At 45.1% G+C, this 22,136-nt stretch overlaps 1 protein-coding gene across 4 annotated transcripts in view; it reads left to right on the top strand.

Annotated features, from left to right (window-relative positions):
• The window catches only part of LOC119017678 (cell migration inducing hyaluronidase 1), a 161,323-nt gene that overhangs the window by 94,150 nt on the left and 45,037 nt on the right, over positions 1 to 22,136 (top strand). For all 4 annotated transcript variants that reach the window (XM_037094536.1, XM_037094537.1, XM_037094539.1 and 1 more), the window contains 5 exons: positions 2,533 to 2,603; positions 2,716 to 2,811; positions 6,168 to 6,289; positions 9,735 to 9,882; positions 12,731 to 12,922. In XM_037094536.1, the coding sequence (XP_036950431.1) occupies positions 2,533 to 2,603; positions 2,716 to 2,811; positions 6,168 to 6,289; positions 9,735 to 9,882; positions 12,731 to 12,922 (629 nt within the window). The remainder of the gene's footprint in view (positions 1 to 2,532; positions 2,604 to 2,715; positions 2,812 to 6,167; positions 6,290 to 9,734; positions 9,883 to 12,730; positions 12,923 to 22,136) is intronic.

Genomic DNA, 22,136 nt, shown 5'->3' with positions numbered 1-22,136 from the left:
CATGCAGCAGAGATGTAGAGAAGCCTAAAGATAGGCCTCGGTATGCTCACAGTATGTCATTTACAGTGCACACACACACACACACACACACACACACACACACACACACACTCCCACTTGTTATGGAATGCTGTAGCAGCTAATCCTGTTGTGTGTGCTTAAGTGATGCTGTATCTCACTCTGCAGAAAGTGTTTAGTGGGAAAAGCTCAGGTCTGTGTGTGTGTGTGTGTGTGGGTGTGTGCGTGTGTGTGTGTGTGTGTGTGTGTGTGTGTGTGTGTGTGTTACTATGTGAGGAATGCATGAGAAATGGAAACTGAATCATGGCATGATAACAGAACCCTGGAGATGTCTCAAAGTTACTGACATAAGGGGCATCAGAGCAGATAAGAATGTGTACACTGACACATTCCTCTAACAAGACTCAGCTAAGCTCTTGTTTTCTACACAAGAAAATACAAAATGTTGGATATGCAACTTTGCATATCAAGCCACAAGCTTGTGTGAGTGTTTTGTTTTGCTCAGTGCAAGTCGTTACAATATCAGAGGCCTTGTTGTGGGCTGAGAGAAGATGCTGGCAGATGTTGGCAGTGCAGGCCCTGTGGTTAACCTCCGGGCCGGGCGGTGTTATGAAACTTAATGCCGCTGAGGAGACCGCAGGAAACACTGGGAGGGTTTCATAAACGGTATGAGGACAGAGCGAGAGTTCACAGTCCCTGTCCCGGTTCGCACGGCTGTGGATGCTGAGGAAAGAGTAAATGGATGGGAGCGATGGTGAGGTGGCAGAGGGATTCCTGCCTAATGACTCCTGTCGCCTGCGCTCGGCACATTGTTGCCGACAGGCCAGCGCTGGTGTCATCACCAGAGAGAGGCTGTGTAATTTGCGGCGCACCCAGAGACATTTTAATAAGCTGGAATTTATGAGACAGTGTGGACTCTGCAATACATTCCCAGTTATGTTATTTGCATATGTTTACTGCAGCTGGTGCTGCTGGCAGCGTGTGGAGAAACACACCATCACACTTCTGCTGCTGCTTTTTAAAGCTCAGCAAAAATTCCTTCAAACTCGGTCAGGGAACATCGGCATCTGTGGGGAATTGTGACGTGTCTTTTAGGTATGAGCTGAACTGTGCTGTCTTCACATGAGTTGGATGGCGAGTTCTCTGTTTGCTTCCTAACATTCCTGTTTGGATGGTGGATACAGTAACACTTTTTACTGACTCACTGACAGACTCACCACAGTTAATAAGAAGCAATCCACAAGAGTTGTGGCTCAGTATCAGCTGCTCCTCTGTGACTGCTGAGATTTGGGCTGTCCTGCCTCCACGTGTTCATCACTTCACTACAGTTGCTCTGTGTGTGTCCTTGTAAACATGCTTTGTGTGTGTGTCCTTGAAGTGTAACAAATGTATTTCCTTCCTCAGAAAACTCTCACTAGGTGGATTTTTGGACTGATATGAATCCTGCTTGATTTCCATGTTACTGGCTACAGCTGGCCTGTCTGCATCTCATCATGCTAACTGTGGGTAGATACACAGTTGGCTAACATTTTGTAATAACCATGAGTTAGTTACTGGGTGATCCCCTGTTCACAAACAATAAGATGCTTTATAAACTGTTATGATTCAGCAGCTGTTTATTGTTAAATTGTAACAGATGTTTATCTTAATTTGTTTAATTACTGTAGTTCATCTATAATCATTATTCACACCCGAGTGTCCTCTGTCAGCTCAGACAGCAGAAACCGTCTGCCCAGCACCGTGTCCAGGCTCAGTCCGGACTGCTCCACGCTCCACACACACTCAGTTCTGTTCACACACGCACACACACACACACACACACACACACACACACACACACACGGCGACATCTCAGGTACCACATGGAGTCACACACATGCACAGAACTTCTTCTTTCCTCACTGACAGCGAGTGATGCATGCTGGGAGAGCTCATGAAATTACAGACTCCCCACTTATGGATGTCAGCCACTCCCTCCTTACATCAGCGTGTGTGTGTGTGTGTGTGTGCGTGTGTGTGTGTGTGTGTGTGTGCGTGCGTGTGTGTGTGCGTCTGTGTGTGTGTGTGCGTGTGTGTGTGTGTGTGCGTGCGTGTGTGTGTGTGTGCGTCTGTGTGTGTGTGTGAGTGTGTGTGCGTGTGTGTGTGTGTGTGTGTGTGCGTGCGTGCGTCTGTGTATGTGCGTGTGTGTGCGTGTGTGTGTGTGTGTGTGTGTGTGTGTGTGTGTGTGTGTGTGTGTGTGTGTGTGTGTGCGTGCGTGCGTGTGCGCGTGTGTGCGTGTGTGCGTGTGTGTGTGTGTGTGTGTGATGTACTGTGGATGTTTCTCTCTTGTCACCTGCTGTTCTCCATCCGAGCTCTTTCTGCTGCTGATTTATTCTCTTATTCACTAAACATCTCTGTCTTCGTGTCTCTGTCTTCCTCCGGTCTCATCTCTCCATTCTCTGTTGTTTCTCTCTGTCGCATCTATCACCTGTTTATTTTTCCCTTTGTCATCAGTCTTCTCTTTCTCCTCCACAGACATCCCTGGACTTTTATAGTGACAAAGGGTGATTCTTCTTCTATAGTGGAGGACCACGCTGTTTACCAAGGTAGCAATCAGTTTTAAAATGTTGCTCCCGTGCTGCTGTTGTTTGTGTGGTAGAGCATATATGATGTAAGTGATGTGTGTGTGTGTGTGTGTGTGTGTGTGTGTGTTGTCAGGGACCAAAGCCTCCTCTGAGGCCCTGAGCTCTCGTGTTTTTCAGTCGACTTATGGAGACCATTTCACCGTCAGCACCAGCAGCCAGTGGGTGCAAGGTAACTCTACACACACGACTCACACGTCAGGGTTTGTTGTGCTTAATGCTTTCAATGTAACACCTTCATTTTGAGTAATTAATCGTAGAAAAAAATCACTTGTTAAAAAGTGTGCAGATTGTTGTGCTGTCTGACGCTCCTGACTAGACCCTGCTGAGCACAGGCCTACTGAAGGGAAGTCCCAGTTTCGGATCAGCAGTCTTCTTTTGCCTTACGCTGTAGCCTGACATGCTCCTCCCCAGAAATGTAACTGTACATTACACAATGCAGACCACAAGTAATGTGACTGGCTCATTTAGAAGCATCACATTTTATACAGCTTCTCCTCTGGTGCTGAGCAGCCGTGCCAATAACCTGTAGCTTCCCAGTTAAATACGCTGAACTCTCGGGCTGCTGCAGTCCCTCCTGACCAGCCGGCTGCTCCTCTTAGATAATACTCCTCCTCTGAAGCTTCTCATCGCAGCTTCTCGTGTCTCTCAGCGAGACAGAGCAGACAGGCTGAATGTCTGGAGGCAGGCTGCCCCTCAACAAGGAGCCCGATGGCAAACACCAGCTTGCCAAAACCAAGTCACAGCTGTGAACTGAAGGAGTTGGTGTGTTTAAAGGGGAAAGTCAGCTGGCAGTGTGCTCACCACCGTCAACAACACAAACGCACCAGCACACATGTACAAATGTTCACTGTGGTGTAGGTCAGCGTCAGCTCTGTGTAGAGCACACAGGCACCATAAATCAGCCTCTTTTAACACCAGAGGCCAAACTTCTGTGTCGGCACTAAATTAATATTAATAAAAAAAGATAAATACATGTGTCCTGAAGTGGAGCTTCAGAACACCCAGACGGAGCGCTGCTTTGTGCAGTTCATGCAGCAAGGAACAGACATACCATCCAATCTTACAAGCTTTAGATATCACCACCACCACCTCACTTATCTGACAAAATACATTTGCAGCACAACATTTTGAATGCTAGATATTGGTAAGTGCATCAACTTTAAATTAACATCACATCAAAGCTCGTACTTAATTTGATTAAGTTTTGAATCCCTGGTTGTGCAGCATGTAGCTGTGTTGTTGTTGTTGAACACACGTGCTGTTTGCCAAACAGACACATCAGGCTCGAGTCGCAGTTTCACTTGTGACAGTGTTTGCTGTGTTTCTCTCTCCTGTTATACATTTAAGGGGAAATAGTACAAACAGCAAGAGGAGACACATAAATGAAGGTTAATAATGTGTTAGGCTGTTCTTACAGAGATGATGCAGTGTGCAACTATCAGATTTATGAGAAAAAATCCGAGCAGACATAAACATAGTGCAGATGGGATTTACATAAGCCACGAGAAGATCACAGTGGCAGAAATACACAGACTTATATAGAGCTAAAAATTATTATTAGAAACAAAACTGAAGTAATTAGGCTTTTTTACTCAGCAGATTATTTAATTACTGTAATGCAAACAAACAGTGGACAGTGATGAGTTGTAAGGCTGTAAAATCCCAACATGCTGCAGCTCAGCATCTCTTTTGTTAGAGCTGACGGTGTGTCGAGCAGCTTTCACCCAGCAAAACATTCAGTGTCATCACCATCTCTGCCTCCACCTGCTGCACCCCCCAAAAACAACAGAGGAGTCATATAAACATTTAAAAGCTGCAGTTGCATTAAGATGTAATTAATAAACAAGCTATGTGTGTCTGTTCCAAAGAAAACTAAGTGACTAACTGATTGGACGACACACTGTGCAGAGCACATGTGATCAGTGTCTCTACTCCTGGGTTCATGTGTGTAAGTCATCATCATTTACAACATGATCACTGCAGAGCCGTCAGAGCTGCGGTGAGCTCCACGTTTCATCAACACTCTTTGTAGTTTTCTCCAGCATAAAAATCACTCTGATGTTTATTGAAAGGATTATGATGAAATGTAACTCTAGGCATGGTGCTAATCATGCAGGGTTTCTTTTTCACCCTGTGTGTGTCTGGCACACGAAGTATCTCTGATCACACAGGTACTACAGGGACTCCGCTGGTCATGTCTATGCACTGGAATGATAGTGAGACTCAGGGACCGTCCACACAACAATCACTACATCACAGCTCTGATGGCAACAGCAGTGGTGAACAATATAGTCTGGGTAACTTTCAGAGTGATGTGATGAGCAACAGAAACACTGGCAGCCAATAAAAATGGAGCTGGAGTTGCGCGGCCATCACTTAGTTTGATTCTGTTTACATGTTGATGGCATTTAGCAAACACTTCAGATGGCTTCGCTTTAATAACTCAGCCTTGTTTTGTCATTTTTCAGTATTTCCCTCTCCATCAGTGATTTAATGAAGTTTTTGAGGATGTGAAATCTTAAAAGATCAGATCAGAGAGCAGAAGCTCCTGTTTCCCAGAGGAAACACTCTTCCACAAGTGCTTTGAACGCCTCGTCAGTAGTCCGTGACTGTGACATCCCACCACATAACCATGTCACACATTTGCATAAATCAGTGACTAGTTTGTCACATAACAATTGATTTTAGCACAGCTGCTCTGTTGTTGCTGGCGGTGCTAGCTCAAGCTTGTACAAGATAACCAATCAGAGCAGACTGGACATTCAGAGGGCGGGGCGTCGTCTGTCATCTTTGAATAGATAATTAATGCTGACTCATACAAAATATTCTCCCAACTCCTCCTCCTCCTCTCATCTTTGAATAACCGTGTCAACCTCATGTTATCCTCCTCTTGTTTTTATTTGTTTCACTGTGTAATGTTCAGCAGTAACACCTAATTCATACAGTTTCCTAATCAGTGTCGAGTCTCACGTCTTTATCATTATCGTTATAGTGATAAGACATGGGCAAAATATTTTCCATCATCTCAGTGTGGCTCTTTAAATTCCTCCTGAGCTGTAATGTATCATATCAGCACCTCATCAGTACGTCTGCCCCATATCCTACCTCTCTTACACCGGTGTTATTAACCCCTCCTTTTAGTTAAAACTGACTCAAATTAGACGCTTCTTATTCCCATCAGATAGCAGCTCATGTAATGAAAGTGCAGTACATGCACACGGTGGTTGATCACAGGTCACACAGCATCCTCTGCCATGTCTCTGGCTTCAGATTGAAATTCAGGCCCACCGTCAAATGCACATCCCCTCTGTGGCTGCAGACAGAGAGCGTAATGGGAGGAGAGAGCACCTCAATTACTCTGCTACAAATGCCCTCTGACAGCCTAAATGGACTGAGAGTCAAAACCCTGACATAGATTAGTCTAATATCTACCGCTTGGCTGTCTGACCAATAAACTGGGAGCTACTGGTGTGTGTGTGTGTGTGTGTGTGTGTGTGTGTGTGTGTGTGTGTGTGTGTTCCTCAGAGGCAGAGTGGACAGAGTGGTTCGACAGGGATGATGAGAGGGGATCTGGAGACTGGGAGAAACTGTCTGACCTGCACGTGGCTTACCCAGACCGGCTGTGCAGCAGTCCACTGGACATCCAGGTACGTCTCACTTCATCAAACACAAATACACACAAGTGTGTGTGTGTGTGTGTGCACAGTCACACACGTCTTACTGAAAGCAAACACAGTCACTGAGCCTCAGAGATGAGCTGCTTATGCAGCTGGGTAGCTTGGTCATTATTTTTGCCTCTAATGCAAGATGAAAATCCACTGATGGGTTATCATTTGGATCCAGTGCAAAGGGATCATTTTTTCAACAATTACCCAGAAAGCCTGTGTCTCTCTCTCCTCAGATGTTTGACTGGCTGAACTGATGTCTGTTTTTGGAATATCTGAGAACTATTTCAGTTTCATCTGATGAAACAATCGTAACTGAACTAATCGAACGCTTTGAATCTTTCATTTATTCATCACTTATCTGTAGGCCTGTGTCTCAGCATGTAAAGTAGCATTCCAACATTTTGGGAGAATATTCCTTTATTCCTGCCTGTGTTTGTTGTCTTACCCTGATTAGGTTTAGAGGAAGGTTTTAGTCAGGAATGACTGTCCAGCACTGAAATGCATCCCTTCATCAGGGAGGGGATGAAAAGTCACATGTAAATCTCAAGTGTTGGCTGTAATGAAACCAGAAAGCTGAGGGCAGACTGTACTTCACTCTGTGATCAAAAAATACCAAATGAAAAATCTTCAATAAATGGGCTTAGTGCCTACGCGTTGAACTCTCAGCCTTCATCAAGGCATATACTATATAAACAGACGCTCTGAAGGATGGAAACCACATAAAGACTCTATATTGAGACTCATCGACTGGCCTAACCTGAATGGATGGAATATAGTTTTCCTTCTTCAAGACGATATCTATCAGCAACAGAAGGGCACAGCTAGAGGAGCTCGTTACACTCCAAGCCTCACTAATCTATTTATAGGAGGAACAATATATTTGCTCTCCCCACAGCCAGTCCAAAGATAAGACCAAGCTTAATGGCCAATAGGACCTCATATTTATTTATTTATTTAAGGCACTGCACAAGAACTACTGTCATTTCACGGATAATTTGATACCACAAACTAATTCTTTGGACCTCAGACAGAGATGGACACTGTCACACTGACAGAAACACAGTGCAGAGCTTTCACCCTCCTGATCTTATAAAGAACATCACAAATGAAGAGCTTCAGTGTCTCTGGAGGAAATGGGTTCAAGAATCAGATTTTGAGGTTGAGAATGGTGTAGTGAGTATGGTTTCTGAATGGATGCTCCAAAATTATTAAACAGGCCTATACTACAGCATAGAAGCTGATAAGACAGATATACTGGAGATATAAAATAAAGCAACTCATCAACAACAACTGGAAAATCATAGAAAGTGATTGATTGCTTAGAGATTTGTATTCATCTGCACCACCCGTCAGCTCCAGAGGAGCACCAAGAATTCATTAACTCGACACAGCTGATGTAGTATACCACATCCAACGTCCATGCACTTGTTTTCTATGTTGGAGAACTAAGAGAACTGAGAGAGAATCACTGAACACAAACATGCCGTCCGAACAGGAAAGGAAGACCCAGCGGCCAAACATTACAACCAGCACCATGGAGGAAACACAGACCCACTCAAAAGCAGCAGAGGCCAGTGAGCTGTGTAGGAGGGAGGAGATGAAGTGTTAAATACAGAATTAGATCTTCAAGTTAAGGTCCATCCCAATTCTAGTCCTGGATGAAGAGCTGGAATATGCTCCATATCTGTACAGTACGACAACAAGACAGCTTTGTTGTCTGACTTATTTGGAATGCACATTTGTATACTTCTGTCAGAGCTCCACTGGATATACTGGATTGTTTAGTTATATTATATGAGAAGCTGGCTGCAAAAAACAAAAAAGCCTCGTAAATATATTCCTTCACTCTGCTGGGACCTCAGTGCAAAGGGAGGTTAGCATGCGGGTGTGTCAGTCAGTGTGACTGTTGTCAGCTCTGACCTGAGCCGTGATGCTTCAACAGCCAGTGCAAAGCAGCAAACGGATGTTACATTAGCAGCATCAGCTGTAACTTGATGCAGCTGTTACAGTGTAAAGATGGTGACTTGTACATAGTGAGGCTGTTACCAGTTAGACACTGGATCACATGCCACAATGTTTTCTGTGGATACTTTGTGCACATGAGGGAAATCTGAATGCAACACAGGAATATCTGATTTATAAACTATACAAATGACAGCCATACACAACATGTCATAGCATCTTTTAAAGCTGAAGAAATAAAACTTTAAACCCACATCGACACGCATAATCACGTTGGATTAACGGCATTTGTCTGAGTTTTGTCTGACCATCAGCGCCAAGCCGACCTGCCATCACTGTGCTGCTGGGACACGACAGCCCCAGCAGTGTAGATCCAGCCTGGCACCATCAAGCAGCAGCTGTTAGCCTTCCATGAAGATAAGCAGTGGTGCCAGGTCTGCCCACACAGAGTCCAACACCCTGACCATTATCATAAAAAATCACTACTATGGGCTGCAGCTGTTCTTTGTCATGTCGGCTGTGCAACAATATAACTTGAGCTAACTATAAGCTTTATTGCTTCTCCCTCACAAATTGTCCTGTTGGTTCTTATCTCACTTCCCTTTTTCACTGTTTGATACAAAATAAAATCAATAGCAAATGAGTTGTTACACTAATACAATAATAGATTATTAATAATCACTGAAGAAATGATTATTATTATCAGTATCCAGAGCTTCAGCATCAGTACTTCCTGGTGTTGTACTGTAACAGTATCACTGAAGATCACTGATGTTGTAGTGGTCACTGTCCTGTTGCTCTGTTAGAAAGGGGTCTGAGGACTGGGGATGGAGCCACAGTTAAATGTCAAGAAATGTTTAGCATATTAATGTTGAGACATGAGGATAATTAAACAAATGAACCCACATATTGAAACAATGAGAATGGCCTTTACTGTATTATGCCAGCAGCTCTGACCTGCAGGGAAATTTGCTGGATTGCACAAGAGAAACTTTAGTGATGTTGAGGACACAGGACTTGAGAAACGTTGACTCAGAACAGAGGTGCATGCTGCGCCAGCTGAAATGACTGAGACTTGTGTTATGATGTTGCAAAAGTATCTGTGGCGGACTCTGACGTGAAGTTCAATCTTGTGTCCAGACAGATGAAGCACTGAGCTCTTATCCACAGTACTGGTGGCCTTTAGAAAATTCCTGCTGTTTGCCAGCAAAGCCAGACGCAGACAAATACCAGATGTCTGGTGCAAAAAAACACATACTTTTAGTTGCCTGCAAACAAAACATGTGCTGATGCCAGGACCCAGGCATCTCTGTGTTTCTCTCAAGTTACAGACGAGCATGTTTCCAAATGTTTTGAACTGTCATCTGCAAAATCAGAATGTTTCGGTGTGTAAGAATTGCGTTGCAAATAGTGTCGATTGATCCCTTAGTTGAAATCTGTCTTTTTTTCCCTCCTATTTCAGGCTGAGACCCATGACGGCATACCATCCAACCAGACAGGAGATGTGATCCACAAGAATGACAAGGACTACGGCTTTGTCTGCCTCAACAAGGACCAGGCTCATGGTCTCTGTCGCAACTACAGAGTCCGCTTCCTGTGTGGAAAACTGGGTTTGTTCAGCACTTACCTTCTCTGTGTGTGTGTGTGTGTGTGTGTGTGTGTGTGTGTGTGTGTGTGTGTGTGTGTGTGTGTGTGTGTGTGTGTGTGTGTGTGTGTCTGTGTGTGAGTGTGTGAGTATGGCATGTGTATGGCTTTCTTCTGAAGAACAGGAGAGTGTAATACATGATACTTGTGTTACACTCAATGAGGATTAATGGCCCTCTAAAGTGAAGCATGGATGGAGAGGTGAAGCTGATTGATGTCTACAAAGATCTGACAGGCTGTAAAGACACACTGTAGCTGTGCTCCACAGTGTGTTGTGTGTGGGCAGGCTGTGATGGCTGGAATGCGTGGAACCCACATCATGGTGCAGTGAAACATCCACACAGCCAGCAGAGAGCTGACGAGCACCGCTCCAACCACGCTGAGATATCACTGACTCTGTCTGGGCCTGTCTGTGCTGGTGTTTGTGTGATATGCAGAAAGTGCTGCGCCGTGCTGGCGTGATCTATTGTCAAAATTGACACTGGTACGTCCCACTGGCATCACTATACAATTACCCCCCACACAGAAACGCAATACCACATAGTACTGTACCCACCCACTAATTCCAGACCAGCTTCAATAATGTGGAATCGTATTTTCGTAAAATTGCACAAACAAATGCATTCAGTCACGACAAACTGTGAAGGCTACGGGCGTAGGCTCGGAGGTTACGCCACAGCTGATGTTGTCAGAAATGTGGGGCCATGTGGGGACCACAAGAGCTCTTATTGCTCTGCTTGTCTTCTACATGCTCTGATGGAGGCGCAGAGTGAAGCTGATAGAACTGAACACACACAGTGAAGCCAACACACTGCAGACCTTGTCTTCATCACAATCCCCTCTGTATGAATGAAGGAGAACTCAACTGCAATTAAATGCCATTAGTCTTTTATTTAGCAGTGAAATGGACAGAATATCATTACTTTGTTTTCGTCTACTGTAACACCAAGCATATCAGAATGGATGCACTCAATCAGATCACACTGTCTTTCTAAGAAACAAATAAAAACATCAATAAAACAATGTAAACACTTTGGAGAATGCAAAGCTTCATATGGTCTGATCATGTAGGACACATGCATCTGGATTATCATGGTGGTATCAGTGGCTGAAAAGCTCAACTAAGAATCAAATCTAACATTTGCACAAACACTGAACACAGTACAGGATAGTCACATCCTGCTCCGCTGCCGTCACCTGCTCCAGAGACAGTAACACTTGTATGTGACATGCTACGAGCTAAACCTCTGTTAAAATGGGATGACTTGGTTCATGATCAGAAAACTAGCGAGTCAGTAACTTGACTAACTCAGCCAAACATCAAGCGAGTGCCACAACACAAGACATACAACTTAGCATCTGGCCAATAATGAACAGGTCCAGCTGTCTGTCTGCAGCCTTTTATTTAGCCAGGCTGTCAGCGACGAGTCAAAGCCGGTCTGACACTGTGTCTTTTCCTCCATCAGCGTCCTCTTCAGCCTCCTCACCTCTGCCTGTTGCCTGCTCACCCAGCTCCAGTTCTGGTGCCCATCCTGGTCCTCCCAGCAGTCCAGAGCTGCTGTGATAGCAGTGTAAACACTAACACGCCTGAGCAGTGCCCTGAGCAGAGTCGGCTAGCAGAGCTAACTTGTGGCTGCAGTACACAGTAGGCACAGGTTGCTTTTAGGAAACTGGCTATGATCCATCCATGCATGTTTTTTCATGGCGGCTGTCGTTCTTCAGGCACCAGTAGTCAAATCCTTCTCTGGCCCCTGTCCACGAGACCAGATCTGATTACTCATGGTCTTCTCTGACCCTCAGGATGATCAGATTGCAACAAAACAAACATGGAAGAATATTAATCTGTTATCCAGTCAGCCTGTAACCACAGAGCCCTGCATCCTCTCATGAGTCCTGAGTTTCTCTTCTTGTCTCTCATGAAAACACACAGTAACATAGAGAGAGAGCAATAATATCAATGATGGTGTCTGTCTTTAATGTTTTAATGATGATTTCTTCTGCACTACACTGGTGATACAAGTTAGAGGTGTATCAGACTGGATAGGTTACTCCAGCCATGTCAATCAGAATCAGGAGGAAAGATTTGGATCCGTCTGAGGTTGAGACACTGGATCAGCTCTCTGCACTTGCAAGGACATTGGGGGATTCGTGGTTTTCCCGTCCAGGCTACACTTTTGGTGGAGTTGGAGAAGGCTGCTGACCGTTCCCCTCACAGAATCCTGCTGGTGGCGCTGGGAAAATACAGGGTGCCATGAGCCATCTGGTGCTGGTTGTTTCTGTATACTCAGTGCAAGTCGACCACATTCTCTGTGGGTGTTCTTCTTCACCTGGGTTGTTCCTGTTCACCAATTCTGCTCTTAAATTTCATGGGCAGAACTGCCACAGCTGGGAGTTACCTCACATTATTGTCAGCCATTCTGTGTAAAATATTGCCAATATTTACAACAATTAAGTTCAACTCAGGTGGTCAGGAATGGAGCTAGCCTGGGATATTGGAACACACAGGAAACAGACATGGTGTTCTGGGTGTTATTATTATTTTGAGAACACCTTGAAAAATTGGTATATGTGTGTTGGAAATATATAATATAAATGTATAATATAATCTAAATATATAGCAACACGTGTAAGCCAGATCAGCTCGGTGACTCATGTTGAGTCAGCTTAGAAACAAGAGAAAAGTGATATTGCTGCTACACAGACACGCTGCTGATTGGGTTCCACCTTCCTTCTGTGTTGCAGTGTGTGACGGTGTGATGTTTGTGTGTCAGCTTTGCTCCTCTACGTTTGCTCTAACACTTGTCCCCACTGCAGTTCGTCCACAGGCCTCCATCTCCATCGACATCACGTCCAACAGCAGCATCCTAGAGCTGGCCGACCAACCTGAGGGCTGGCGGTCCGGGGATCGGGTGGTGGTGGCCAGCACCGACTACTCCATGCACCAGGCTGAGGAGTTCACTGTGATGCCCTGTCCTACTTGCACATCCAACCAGGTCAAGGTCCAAGGTGAGAGAAGCAGTGACCAACAGTGTGTCAGCATGCAGGGCTGGAATGAAAGGTTTTGATGGTGCTGGGGAAACGTTTCTGTAATATCAGTGCCAGAGTGTCAGACCAAACAAATGTCTAACTGCTGGCATGAAGCCTGCCCAGCAGTATTCTTTAACATGTTTGAAAGCTGACTATTCTCACTAGCTTATTTTCTCCACTCATATCCTCCAATATAATAGGTGGCCAACCAACCACTGACCCTATAAAATTAGTCATATCTAGTCATCATTATTATTAATGGCCATTCTCAAAGGCAAACTCAGTTTAGAAAGAAAAGTCCAGCAGTAGCAGCGCTATTTCTTCATATGATAAGCACAAGCAGAATATGTTTCTACACTTGTCTACATATGGCAGTGTCAGTCAGTCAGTTGGCTGTATTCACTGCGTCACCACAGTTTACTGCTGAGCTTCAGATCATCAACAGTGAGCAGGTAGCACATTTTTGGTGAGGCTGCAACAGAATGAATGAGAACGTCCCTGGCAAGAACATTTTCAAACACAAATCAGTCACTTCATTTGAAGGAAAGTGGAAGCTACGTAATGTCAGCTTTACTGTTATAGAACTCAAAACATAAAGCAGTTGTTGCAAAGTGCTCCACAAGGTTAAAAGCATCTGAACAAGAAACAAGGTAAACTAATGAAAAAAGACCAAACACGTAAAACAAGCCGGGCAAATACTTCAGTCTCACCGGAAGGAAAAACTGTTGCTTGAATCATTTCTTTTTAATGGCAAAATGCATCTTGGTAACCTTCAGCACAGTCAGGCACCTTGTTCACACTTTAGATGGTGGTACAACAAAAGCTTAATCACACTTTGAGCCTGGCTATACTATAGAGCAAGTCAAGCACAGAAAACACAGACTCTGTATGATGGGGAGCACTTTTCAATCTGTTCCACTTTATTATTACATGGACATGCTGCCCTTTGGGTGGCACAGACGATTTTTTTGACCTTTCCCTGACCTGACTTTTGTCATGGTACCCTTCTTCATTGCTTTCACTCCACTGACCCTTCTAGACCTTCTGGCCTCACCACTCTAAAATATCCAGTGCAAAGAGCAGACAGGGCAGCATTTATGGTGAATGTGGGAGATGTGATGAAATGTACATGGCACACACAACTCTCATGCCATAGTTAATAATAGTAGCAATAATAAAGTCAAAGATGACTGATTTCATATTCCAAAGTTCTAACCATCTACCTGACCACCGTCTGATATCACTCAAAAAGAAAGAACAGACTCCTCATGTATTTAGTGTGCTTTGTCCCTGAGCACAATGTTCCGTTCCTTTGTTATGTCCCACTGCTGACACTTGGTTTCACAGGCCTCATGTATCACTGTAGCTGTGTATGAACCAGGAAACTCCTGTGTGTGATGTGTGTGGTGACCGATCATACAGGGCAGGTAGGAACACCTGCAGAGTAGCAGCGGCTCATGAGAGAATACCTCCAAATGTACCATTAGTTAAAATCATTGTGATACAGTTGAACAGAATCTTTCTCTGAAAGTTAGCCTGTCTAAGTTTCCATAGTGCAGCATGTTCTGTGCTTTATTTTTTCATTTATTTCCAATTTTTTTACCAAGGTGCTGATGTATGAAGACCAAGACAGGAGTGTGTCTTTGCCTCCTCCTTTCTAACATCCACATCAGCTCCATGGTTCTGCTGATGTTGAGCAGTAGATTGGTCTCTGTGCTCCACTCTGCAACACTGTTGATTTCCTCCTGATATGAAGTCTCACTGTGGTTTATAATGCAGCTGATGATGGTGGTCTGTCATCCTCATACTTCACAGTAAAGACCTCCTGATGTCTGGGAGTCAGTCCTGGGTGTACAGTGTGAACAGGAGGGGGCTGAGCACACAGCCCTGGGGGGCTCCACTGCTGAAGGTCTGACTGCCAATCAGAACTCTCTGGGGTCTGCTTATTAAGAAGTCCAATATCCAGTTGCAAAGTGTTGAGCTCAAGTCCAGAGTGTTATGTTTTCCACTAACTTCATGGTGAGATTGTGCTGAACGCTGATCTGAAGTCAGCAAACAGCGTCCTGAGTGAAGGGCAGTAGAAATGACTTTGTCTGTGGGTCTGTTGGTTCTGACAGTGTACTGGTGAGGGTCCAGACTGGCAGGAGTGTTGTCTCTGATGTGCTGGAGTAAACTGGCCTCCATGATATCATCTGCAATTACTCTGCAGTCCAGTGTTATCACACCTGATACAACCAATGGCCAGAGCTATGAAAAGCATCAGCTGCTGTTTTTCTTCTTCCAAGGTGCATTTCAGTGTGAAGTATCAATAAATTATATCTGCAATCAGCAACTGCTCCTGCTTTTGAACTCCATTAGAAGCATTGTGATGCATTCCTGATTTAAAGTGTGTTTGCTGCTCGCAGCAGTCAATGCATGTATCATTTTGAGCGGAGCTGTTATTAAAATGTACTTGCTGCTAACACGAGATACCGCAGATGCTGCTCATGTTGCACCCCTCAAGTAGACCCGACTCCGTCTCACAGTTTGGCAACTTTATTCGTCCCGGTTTTACATCGGTTTTTTTCCTCCAGGCGATAGGCCTGCTTCACACACGTACTCCCCAAAAACAATTCAAGAAGAAGAAAAAAACAAACACCCATCCTGCTCAGCGCCGGCCGATGACATCACATGAACTCTGACCTCAGCCCAAAAATTATGAAATACAAGAAAAACGAACATACAGCTTCAACTGTGAGCATTTACTTGAAGTTCCTCAGCTCACTGACCTCTAAATTATTAAACTGCAAAATATTGAGATGCAAATAATATCTAGGTCTCAACACCCTCTCCCACTAAATAAAATGTTGCCAAACATTTTCTTAACCTCTCAACTATTGAACACTTTGTGAGAAGGTGAGTAAACAGGTATATATGACATACAGCACTGTTTTTCATTTACAGGGTAATGAGGTTACGCTATCTTAAGAGTCCATTTTTTCCCTTTGCAAAAGTCTCTCATGGCCACAATACAGGATCAAATGTCCATAGTCCATAAGTATCGAAGAGTGCATAGTCCATAGAAGCATTGGTGGGCCCCCCAAATCTTCACAAATGGGACAAGGAAATTACCATCTACACTCGGAACTGTGTACTTACACATTTCATAGCCATCTATCCAGTAAATTCTGTATGTGCACACACTACTAATTCCTTCTTTCCAGTATGTATCACACTACCGTCTTGACTCCAAAATTCTAGAATAGCATCCTCCATTTTCTGTACTTATTAAAATAGATGTTCAGATAACCTGTTTCTATATCCTGTAATGTGCGTCAATTCCTACATACCCATGTACCATATCTCATATAACACATTAGAAAAAACGCATTTCTTAAATGATCTTGTGTGTGTATGAATCTCTATTCATGACAAAAGGATACATGGATGATGGTCTGGTTGGCAGGTCATGGCTGGTCTCAGGGGCTCTCTCGCACTGACAGGGCAGGTTTTCAGCGGTTGGAGAGTCGGCTGGCCTAGCTGGTCATAGGTGTAAACACGCCTGGGCTGTCGAACTCTCTTAGGCCTTTCCCTCCATGTGTCGGCGTCGCTCTGCTCATCCTCAGATCCCACAGCCAGAGCGTCGCTCTTTTCATCGATACCATGGCTGTCCTCCGTATGTCCCTCTTCCAAGTGCTCCTCAGGTCTAAACGCCACCTTAGGTCTGTCTCTGGGCGATTTACTCCTGGGGCAGAACTCTTTTGCTTCTGCGTTGAGGGGCAGATCTGTGTGTCTTACTGCTGTCCACAAGTGACACTCCTCTTCGCTGGAACTGTCTGTGTCAGCTGGGTAAGTGTCATGCTTGGTTGTATGTCGCCTTCCTGTTCTCTGTTTTGTTTTGTTTCTACCGTTTTTGTCTTTCAGGTTGGATTCACCTGCCTCTGACTCTTCAACCAGGTAGGGGCACGGCATGAGTAGGTTTCGGTGTATCACACGTCTTCTCCCAGTTCCTTGCAATGGCTCAACCACGTACACTGGGCCATCAGGACCTTTTCTTCCTTTGACAACATAGATCATGTTTTCCCAGTAGTTGCGCAGTTTTCCAGTGCCACCTCTAGGTGTGAGGTTCCTCACCAAGACGTGATCACCTGACTCCAGTGTCGAACTCCATGCACGCTGGTTGTAATTTTTCTGTCCTCTCCTAGCACTTTTCTTCATACTCTGCCTTGCCATGGCATAGGCTTCTTGCATGATTTCCCTCCACTTCTCTGCATAGCCAGCCTGTGACTGATGTCGCCCCTCTCCTCTCCTGGGGAACATCAGGTCCACTGGTAGTGTTGGTTCACGGCCAAACAGAAGGAAGAATGGAGAAAATCCTGTTGCCTCATGCACAGTTGAGTTGTAGGCATGAACCACTTTGTTAAGGTGCTCCTTCCATCTTGACTTCTGAGACTCTTCCAGTGTACGCAGCATTCCAAGCAGTGTCCTATTGAAGCGTTCTGCCGGATTTGCTTGAGGATGGTATGGAGAAGTGCGAGAGTGATGGATACCACAGTAGTCTTGGAGCTTGTGGAAGAGAGTGTTCTCAAACTCTTTACCCTGGTCGTGGTGTATCTTGGATGGGAAACCAAAACGCATGATAAAGTCATCAAAAAGCTTTCTGGCTGCCGTCTTCCCAGACTTGTCTCTTGTTGCATATGCCTGTGCATATTTAGTGAAATGATCAACAACTACAAGTATGTATTCCTCACCTCCCTTACACTTGTCCAGATGTAAGTAATCAATGGAGATCATCTCAAACGGTGCAGAAGTCTCTATACTCTGTATCGCTGTTCTGGTTACTCTGTTTGGTTTCTTTCTCTTTATGCAGCGACACACTTTGGTAACATAGTGTTCCATCTCCTGCCTCATCTTAGGCCAGAAGAAGCGCTCTCTTGCTAGAGCCACCATTCTATCTGCACCTAAGTGTCCCATTTCTTCATGTAGATGTTTGTATACAACTGGTTTCAGGGACTCAGGAACAACCAGCTGCTTCCTTGTCGCAGTCTCTCTTCGGAGGATGCCATCACCATCGATATGTAGACGGGGCCACTCCCTGAGAAGTTGTCGGACGCCTTCATTCTCTGTCAGCTTGTCTTTATGTCTCAGGTGGACATGTGTTTTTTTCAAAGTCACTACCCTGTCTAGAACTAGGTCCGCGTGTTGAGCTGTTCTTATGTCGTCTGCTGCGAGAGGCTGAATTGGCTCGGAGATGTTGCACCCGTCTGGCAGCGCATCTTCATTGCAGGTAACAGCAGAGATCCAATTCACTTCTCCTGTCCTGTCTATGTCCAGGGCTTCCCCGATGCATTTGATGGTTTCCTGTTGGCATTCCTCAGTGCATCCCTGGATGACCTCCTCAATGGATTTTGGTCTGCGCGACAGGAAGTCTGCATCCCTATTTGCTGTCCCAGGCCTGTATTTCAATGTAAACCTATAATCCGCTAACTCTGCCACCCAGCGGTGTCCAGCTGCATTCAGTTTCGCTGACTTTGTGACATAGGTCAGGGGATTATTGTCACTGTAAACTGTAAAGTGAGGTGCATGGAAAAGGTAGTCCCGAAACCGTTCTGTTATGGCCCATTTCAGCGCCAGGAATTCTAACTTGCCTGAATGCCACTTGTAATTCCTCTCTGCTGCTGTTAAGGTCCTTGATCCATAGGCTATCACCCTGAGAACACCCTCTTGACGCTGGTACAAGACTGCGCCTAGACCATCTTCAGAGGCATCCACATGAAGCACAAAGGGTTTCTCTAGATCAGGGTAGGCCATGACTGGTGGATTTGTCAGCTGATCCACGATCCTGTTCAGTGTCTCTTTGTGAAGTGCTGTCCACTGTACTGGATGGGAAGGTGGCAACTGAGCGCATTTGCGACCAAGCACCTTTTTCTTTTGGTTTTGCTTCGCCTCACACTTGGGTTTTGCTAACAGTTCATAAAGGGGCTTGGCTGTCCTAGAAAAGTCTGGTATGTACGATCGGTAATAACTAAGGAATCCCATTAGCTTTCTCACCTCTCGCACAGTGGCTGGTGCTTCATGCTTCAGTGCTTGAACTGCCTCTGCTTCTTTAGGGTTCATCTTGTACCCGTCTGCAGAGATAACTCGACCTACATAACAGACCTCACTTTTGAAGAAGTCACATTTTTTTGGTCTTAGCTTTATGCCACACTCTCGCTGTCGTCTGAGCACCTGTCTCACATTTTGGATGTGCTGAGTGAAACTGGAGCTGAAAACCAATACATCATCCAAATATGGTACACACACCTCATCTCTGAGCTCTCTCAGGCATCCCTCCATATAGCGTTGAAAGCAGGCAGGGGCGTTGGTCAGCCCAAATGGGATCCTCACCCATTCGTAAAGTCCCCATGGTGTTATGAAAGCGGTGCAGGGTCTGCTTTTCTCACTCATGAAGCCCTGGTGGTAGGCTTTTCCCTGGTCCAACACTGTGAACCAGGAGTTGCCTCCCAGGTTATCCAGAATCTCTTGAATCCTCGGGATGGGATGGCGGTCAGGCAGTGTTTTCCCATTCAGCAGCCTATAGTCTATACACAACCGTAGACTCCCATCTTTCTTCCTGACACATACTACAGGTGAGGAATATGAGGAGCAGGACTTCCGGATCCAGCCTCGGTGGAGTAAGTCCTGTATGTGTGTTTTTACTTCCTGATAGAGATGTTTCGGGATTGCATTGTATGTTCTTTGGACAGGCACATTGTCTTTTAACTGTATCTCCATCTCCAAATCTTTAATGCACCCTGTATCCCAGTCATCCTTTGCAAACACATCACATTCTTCCCTGAGCATTTGTTTTACCTGCTGTCGCTGGTCTTCTGACAGGTGGCTCAGGTCCACTGGTGGATCCCAGTGCTCACCTTGTGATTCTCCCCTCAGCTGCTGTGCAGGCGGAGTGGCACTGCTGTCTGAAGCTTGTGATATATGTTCCTCAGCTGACTTTATCTGCAATGGGTAGGTGGTTACAACACTGTGCAACAGGCCAAGTGTGGTGCGACTGCAAAGCACAATATCATTATCAGTCATATTTTCCACAGTCACTTCGATTTTACCATTATCTTCTGGGGAAAGCTCAATTAACTGTTCTCTGATGGCTAGGCCAGATGGCCATGGTGCCTCAAGGTTTGGCTCTAACACTACGTATGATGTGCTCACCACATCCTTGTTTAGCCGACCACACTGCACGACCATAACTTTGTTCCTCGGGATTGTCACTGGTTGCCTGCCTACTCTGGCTAGGTGGGGCTGACTTTCAGGCTTTTGCTTTTTCAACACGGATAAAACAGCTCTTGCAGTTCTGTGGCCTACATCCAGAGCTGTGCTCAGTCTCTTAACCATGTGACCTGATGAAATCCCATCTTCACTTGTGTCATTGGTCAGGGCCAGTTCCTCGATTACATTAAAGCCGATGATCGGGCGTTCCATGTCATCATGGGCCACAAGGATGGGCACCAGGACGGGTTTGTCACTCATTCCAGCAACAGCATCTTTGGATAAGGTGACTTCAATTTCCATCCATCCCTCATATGGAATATCAGTTCCATTGGCAGCCGAAAGCTCTAATGATCCATATCCAAGCAGCTCAGCCACTGGTTTCACTTCAACATCTGGCAGGTACTCTGATTTCCAGTTGGATCCCACTATTGATACCTGTGAACCAGTGTCCCACAGTACGGTAGTGTCAACTCCTCCTAAAGAAGCTCGAACTAAACATTTCTTCCCAATCAATTTTGCTGTTTGCAGCTGTTTACCACTGAGAGGTACTCTCAGACTGAAGAGTTCTGCTTTCTCCGTGTTTTCAGCAGGACAATGCAGGATTCCAACTTTATTCGTGCTGGCTGTGACGTTTCTCCTTCGGCATCCTGATGCCCAGTGTTCTACACTGCCGCACTTGTAACAGTGGTCACACTTTCCATCAGGATTGGACTGTTGACATTCCGGACATTGTCTGCGATTAACAATCCTAGGCTGTGCTCTGTATTTTCGACTTGGTTCTCCACTGACTCTCCTTTGTTGAACATGAGGCTGAGGGGCTTGTTGTAGGCTTGCAATGTGCGTGGTGAGGTTCTGGATGGCTTCACATATGGCTTTGTTGCCTTGATCAACCTTCTCCATAAGTGTATCACGTTTGTTTGTTTCACCACCTTTGTTTGTGTTTGGTTTTGGCATATGTTCAGTTTGTTCCTTTTCTTCACCAATTGCTGCCATCCTGATCGTTTTTGCTTTCACAGTGGTTGAAAGCTTGTTCTTTCTTTCCATTTCCAGACTGTAAGCAGCTGTCATCTTCTCCAGAAGGACTTCATCTGTAACTTTGGGATTTTGTAAGTATGGCCTTATGTCCGTTCGAATAGCATCATCATGAAGACCAGTCATTACTGTCTGAAGGAACTGGTTTTGAATTAGTTCTGAACTGTACTTCAAGCCTGACTTGACTCTGTCTGAAGCAAGGACAATTTGCTGTCTCAGATCCATGGCTCGCATCAAAAACTGTATAGGTGTCTCTTTGGGTTCCTGAACTGCACGTGTGAGGGAGTGATACAGCTCTGTAGCATCTTTTTCAATGTAGTGAGTCCGTAGAATTTGCCTGAGGGCTTGCAGTGTCAAATCTATTCTACTTTCCAAATAACTCTTCAGTTTTGTACCCGGAGCTATTGCTTGAATCACAGCCTCGACAACTTCTCCCTCCTCATACCCTTTCTTTAGGGCCCTTTGGATTTGTCTCTCCAAACTTGAGTAGGTTAATTTGTCCTTTTGGTTTGGTTCTCCAATTTGTCCAGTTATCTTTAACTCTCTCCTGTACAGTGGATGGACCAAAGACACATTTTGGCTAGCCACAGCAGCTGTTGCATTCAGGGTTGAACCGCCTTCTTTTTGTCCTTCTGTGTTATTGGATGTAGTTTCATTTTTCTCCACAGGGTGGTGCTCTTGGACAGCGTTTTGATGCAGGAGCTCATCGCTATCCTCAAATTTCTCTCTTAATTCGTCAATTTTGTCATTTAATTCCAGCAAAACAGTCATCCCTTCATCCTCCCTTGAGATAATATCTTCTCCTTCTATGTACTGAAGAACAAGCCTTCTCAACTTGCGAGGTGAGTCTTTGTCACGTGCATCCACCGTGAGGCTAAGCGCTGTACACACATCATTCAAATCAGGTGCTTTCAGT

Source organism: Acanthopagrus latus, chromosome 4 (assembly GCF_904848185.1).
Source record: "Acanthopagrus latus isolate v.2019 chromosome 4, fAcaLat1.1, whole genome shotgun sequence".
NCBI lineage: Eukaryota > Metazoa > Chordata > Actinopteri > Spariformes > Sparidae > Acanthopagrus > Acanthopagrus latus.
Note: the sequence above shows the minus strand (reverse complement) of the source record. Positions and strands in the feature narration are given on the sequence as shown.